Source organism: Rhinoderma darwinii, chromosome 6, assembly GCF_050947455.1.
Source record: "Rhinoderma darwinii isolate aRhiDar2 chromosome 6, aRhiDar2.hap1, whole genome shotgun sequence".
NCBI classification, from domain to species: Eukaryota; Metazoa; Chordata; class Amphibia; order Anura; family Rhinodermatidae; genus Rhinoderma; species Rhinoderma darwinii.
In genome coordinates, this window is record NC_134692.1 from 123,516,623 (window position 1) to 123,522,205 (window position 5,583).

General features: G+C 37.3%; 1 protein-coding gene across 1 annotated transcript; it reads right to left on the bottom strand.

The window, feature by feature from the left end:
- Window positions 1-2,277: 2,277 nt before the first annotated feature.
- LOC142656452 (parvalbumin beta-like) lies at window positions 2,278-4,672 on the bottom strand. Its single transcript, XM_075831385.1, has 4 exons — window positions 4,612-4,672; window positions 3,334-3,466; window positions 3,103-3,212; window positions 2,278-2,644 (listed from the first exon to the last, which is right to left on the bottom strand). Exons 1-4 carry the CDS (start codon window positions 4,670-4,672, stop codon window positions 2,619-2,621), a joined length of 330 nt encoding a protein of 109 aa, XP_075687500.1. The 3' UTR covers window positions 2,278-2,618.
- Between the last annotated feature and the right edge of the window lie 911 nt (window positions 4,673-5,583).

The window sequence follows — 5,583 nt, forward strand, 5'->3', positions numbered from 1 at the left end:
CCAAGGCTATACCTAGACTTTTTATGGTTATATTGATTGATTTTAAAGTGTAGCTAAACGTTTGACAAACTTCTGACGTGTCATAGTGACATGTCAGAAGTTTTGATTGGTGGGGGTCCGAGCACTGAGACGCTCAACAATCGCTCAAATGAAGCGCTCATGTGAGCGCTCAGCCGCTTTGTTCCTCTTTGGCTTTTTCTGGAAAGCGGATGTATCGGCCTCATTGACACGAGCCAATATCCCCCAACATTTGAAAATGAAAAATAGGTACAATATCTTCCCTGATTTCAAACACGCACCCACTCGACCAGTTGACAGAAAAATATATATGTGTGGATAATAAAGGGAGAGAAAATATAAAGGACAGACACTACTTCTCCTCTTATTTAACTCCCCTCCTGGTTTTAGATGAAAAAACTGCATGAAAAAAACTGAACATAGCCTGATCAAAACCTGCACGTGAGAATACATTCTTAGGCCCACATTTATTAAAAGTGGAGTCATTTTAGTAAATCTCTAGATAAAGCTTGGCTACTTTATTGACATAGGTTGCAACAAGTTTATGACTGCATCTGCTTCATTTGGTAAATCTATCGCAACATTTATCAGATAAATTGACGGCACTTTTTCTACGCCAGAGTCTGTATGGAGCAGGAATGCAGCTTTTTCTTCTGGTAAATTTTCCAAATCCTGGCCAAGCTGTAAGCCTTTTAACTCCACTTTTACCAACTGACGTGCATGGCGCAAACGGCTTGCAATTCTGGTGCAAATGGTTAATAAATATGTCGCACAGCACATTAGACACTGTTTCGGAGTAAAAAGCACCAAAAAAAGGTTAAAATCATTGATAAATATAGGCTTTCGTTTTAGGGATTTTTTTATGTCATTGTTGGAGCACTTCTTATTATCCCTGTGTGGACACATATCTATGGTGTCATAAGCTCCACTATATCGTCTTACACCTTTAACTGACAGATGTCACATCTGAGAAAACAAGGTGAGACATGAGGAGTGTGGTCACCAGCATATTATTCATCGGTCACATCATGGCTACTTTTAGAATAAAAATGATCCATTTAGGGTAAAACGTAATATGGATGGAAACATTTTCTTGGACATAACACTTTGATGTTCACTAGATGATGGTGTATATCACTTTATATTATTAGTATTGCTTTGAAGAATTGTGAGTTTTGGCAACAAGGGGTTAAAATAACAGGCCTATACTGTGCTCAAACATGGCATGTTTGGCTAAAATTGCATGTAGAGCAGAACACATTGTAATTACAACCCTGAACACATAATTTCACATTATTAAAACTTTCAGTGAACCTTTAACTTGCATAAAGAACAATTCCCTAGTAGAGTGTTATCAGAGAAGCCATCGGACACTTTAAAGAATACCTGTCACCTCTCCTGACATTACTGGTTTAGTAAAAATTTTTATTCCCCATGAAATAACAATTCTTGAGCATCTTTTCTTAGAACTCTATGTTGTGTCGTTCCTCTGTTATTCCTCCATAAAATGTATGAATGAATTGACAACTGGGTGTTACCAGTTGGGGGCGTGTCACTACACAGACTGAGACTGTCCAATCAGAGCTTACAGAGTGAGACTATGTAGGGACACACCCCTTTGCTAAGGGGAATGGTAACACCCAGTTGTCAATTTATTCATAAATTTCAAGGAGGAATAACAGAGGAATGGCACAGTGTAGAGTTCTAAGAAAATATTTTCCAGAATTATTTCAATAGGAATAGAAGTATTTACTAAAATAGACATGTCAAAAGATGGGGCAGGTTCTCTTCGGTCTCCAATCTGTGGTACTCCAGTTGATGCAAAACTACAACTCCCATCTGTGCATGATGAGAAGAGTTTTAGTTTTGCAAAAGCTGGAGTGCCATAGATTGGGAAAAACTGACATAGAGGGCCAGAGGCGAAATTCATAGCCCTGGTGTCTTATGTGACAGTAGAGCCTTTGTGCCCCCATGGGCACTTGACCTGAGTGTGTCTGCTGTAATTATTATTATTATTACTGCTCCAGAGGCTAGAGGGATAGATCATAGTATTATTTTAGGGAATTGCTAATTTCACAATGCCTTAGTATGTTGTCAAATGTTCATATCAATCAATTCTCAACTTTTTTGAGACATTCATGTTACCACAACATCAACCCTTAATAAAATACAGTAAAAACAGATTCCAAAATATCGTTTTTATTGATAGCATTGAGTTTACATTGTTTTTGTTACTATAACACATCAATGTTTGGTATCTTTAGTGTGTAGATTTACAAAAGGTGTAATAATAGAATCAGCCGGCAATGCATTATCAATATAAAAAATATATAAATAAATAGGCTGAGGCATTATCATGTCTCTGAGTTAAACTGCAAGCTGTGGAAGCTCAGGATCCCGATGGTAGTGGTTGAAGAGGAAGTTGTAGACGGCACTTATGGAGGAGGTGACACTGACTTTTGCTTGCAGATCTTGGAGCAGAATCCTACCCCCTTCAACAGGGCGAACTTTGATTTTGTTACCCGGGTTCCATCAACACTTCAGTTTAACCAAATAAGGGGGAGGGTTATATTTTTATTATCATCTGTTGAGAGTTTGATTTAAGCCTTGACCAAAGCTTGGAACTCTGAAAAAGAAATAAATGAAAAGAAATCAGTAAAGAAATGGACTGCCCTGTATTTGTATTATCGCAATGCTGCTGCCTGGAGAACAGGGGTTCCCTAATCATCAATCTACAAGGCAAGGGGGAGAGCAGCGGCATCCAGGGGGAAACTGAATGGAGAGGTGGCCGCCCCATGCGTTAGGCTCTCACCATTGAAATGAATTATAGGGAAAGAGCCTGTGCATATGCTATAAATGTAAAACCCCTTTAAGCGGTTCCCTAATAGGTGTGATAACAAATTACAATAGCTGTATCTTAAAAATAATGGATGAAAGGGTCAGCATTTCATGAAGGACTATGGCAAGACATAAAAACGATACTGTGCTATTCTATTGAAGACCCCACTGAATCCTGAATTGTATGAATACTGAATCCATATTTCCCCAATACTTCTCCTATATAAGAGCCTTTGCCATATTTACCATCAACTCCAATTTTGCCATCACCATCTGAGTCACCAGCTGACAGAAAGTTCTTGGTCTCAGAGTCGGTCAGTTCCCTGGCATCAGCACGGAAGTTCTTCAGGAACAGCCTGGAAATGAGAATGGACAGAGTTACAATGTAGCAGAGGATCTGTATGGCACAATGTCTTACAATAATCCTACCATTCCCTCTCTCTTATTTATCCCATTGGCTGGGATATCATTACTCACTTCAGCTCTTCTTCTTCAATGTAGCCACTCTTGTCCTGGTCCAGGATTTCAAAGACTTTCTTGACTTCACCCAGGGACTTGCTGCTCAGACCAGACTTGGCAAAGAAGCTTTTATAGTTGAAAGAGTCCTTGGCTGCATGGAAATAATCAGGGTATTTTTTATGTTAGTATCAAATAATAATAAAACATATGATTTACTGCAAAATATGTGGTTTTTGAAGTAGGCGATAGATAAAAAATTAGATGCAGAAATAGAGATAGATATGAGATAGATAGATAGATGATAGATAGATAGATAGATAGATAGATAGATAGATAGATAGATAGATAGATAGATAGATAGATAGATAGATAGATAGATAGATAGATAGATGATAGATAGATAGATAGATAGATAGATAGATAGATAGATAGATAGATAGATAGATAGATAGATGATAGATAGATAGATAGATAGATAGATAGATAGATAGATAGATAGATAGATAGATGATAGATAGATAGATAGATAGATAGATAGATAGATAGATAGATAGATAGATAGATAGATAGATAGATGATAGATAGATATGAGATAGATAGATAGATAGATAGATAGATAGATAGATAGATAGATAGATAGATAGATAGATAGATAGATAGATAGATAGATGATAGATAGATAGATAGATGATAGATAGATAGATAGATGATAGATAGATATGAGATAGATAGATAGATAGATAGATAGATAGATAGATAGATAGATAGATAGATAGATAGATAGATAGATAGATAGATAGATAGATAGATAGATAGATTGATAAATAGATAGATAGATAGATAGATAGATAGATAGATAGATAGATAGATAGATAGATAGATAGATAGATAGATAGATAGATAGATAGATAGATAGATAGGATTCCCTGCTATAGCTATTTCAGGTGACTGTATATCTAGAAAAATACTTGTATTAATATACTGATATGTTGCCCTGCAAAAATATGTATAAATATTATTAAAGACCCTGAGACTCTAATTAGGTTTTACTAATCATATATCTGGTCGTAAAATTTGTTCAGAAGAATATTAGACATTTTGTTGTTATTATTACAGAAATTTCCTCTAAAACCTCAGCGACAATTAGATATTTACTTCTAATGCGTAATAGCAGTTATCCTTTCCACCACCAGGAGGCGCTGCTGACTTCTAACCTGACCTAATGTCCTAGATAGATTATCTTGTGAGATCAGGGGAGATGAGAGATCAAGGTGCCGATAACAGATCGTACAATACCTTCAGTGCTCTTAAGAGCAGCAGAGATGTCAGCCTCACTGAGGATACCAGAAAATGCCATCTTCTTATCTGCTAAGAGATAAATGATGAATGAGACATTTCAAACCTTTGTCATGAATTGCAACGATTAAGACGGATCGGAATGGAACATTTTATCACAATTCACTGCGCAAATGTAAAAACCGTCTACAAAACCCTGGAGGCGATGATGATGATGATGATAAGCGTATGACACATTCTAATATAGAATTCATAGCGTTACAATCATCCATTTGCAACAACATAACATTTCACCAAAAACAAACCATGTGCTCTATATATAGAGACAAAAATACCCCCATTCTGTAACATGGAAGAACGACCCAAACAACAAGGAAGAACCCCCCAAACAACATAAGACCTCTAGCTGTGGTTTGAGTAGTTATGTCTGTCTCTCAAGACATTCCCTATGAGGAAACAATCCAGGTTCATGCCATAAAATGATGGTGCTGACGATGACAGTCGAGTATATGGCAGATAACCAGAGCGATGTTGCTGGCCCATAAAAAGTTATTCCTTTTTAATAACTGTAGTCCAAAAATCACAAGAGATCTCCTTCCAGTCTGGTCCTTTTCCTTGTGCGGAGTCTTAATCAGTTCTTCTACTCTTCCAAGCTGGACCAAGATAGAATCCCAGAACTTGATAAAGCGGAGAGCATGGAACTCACCTTAGGTTACTCTTCCGGTGTTGGAAATCTGTGACTTGTGCTTGTCCCCTTCGTGGGACATGACTTATATACCCTCCAAACACCACCCTCAGACCATATACAGTAGCACAGAAGACCCTGTCACAGAGCAATTCTTCCTAAGCTGGGCTGTAAAACCTGCTGGCTAATGAGTGGGTTATTTATACCCCACTTATGGTTTGGTCGACAATCTTTTTCAGAATCTGAAGGGCTGGATTCTCCTTTCACGGTCTTCATTTTGTACAATA

Excerpts from the sequence above, each read along its gene's own strand:
- LOC142656452 (XM_075831385.1), bottom strand. The coding sequence starts at position 4,672 with ATGGCATTTTCTGGTATCCTCAGTGAGGCTGACATCTCTGCTGCTCTT. Across the intron at positions 3,467-4,611 it reads TGCTCTTAAGAGCACTGAAG|CCAAGGACTCTTTCAACTAT; the intron begins GTATTGTACGAT and ends ATTTCCATGCAG. Across the intron at positions 3,213-3,333 it reads ATTGAAGAAGAAGAGCTGAA|GCTGTTCCTGAAGAACTTCC; the intron begins GTGAGTAATGAT and ends TCTCATTTCCAG.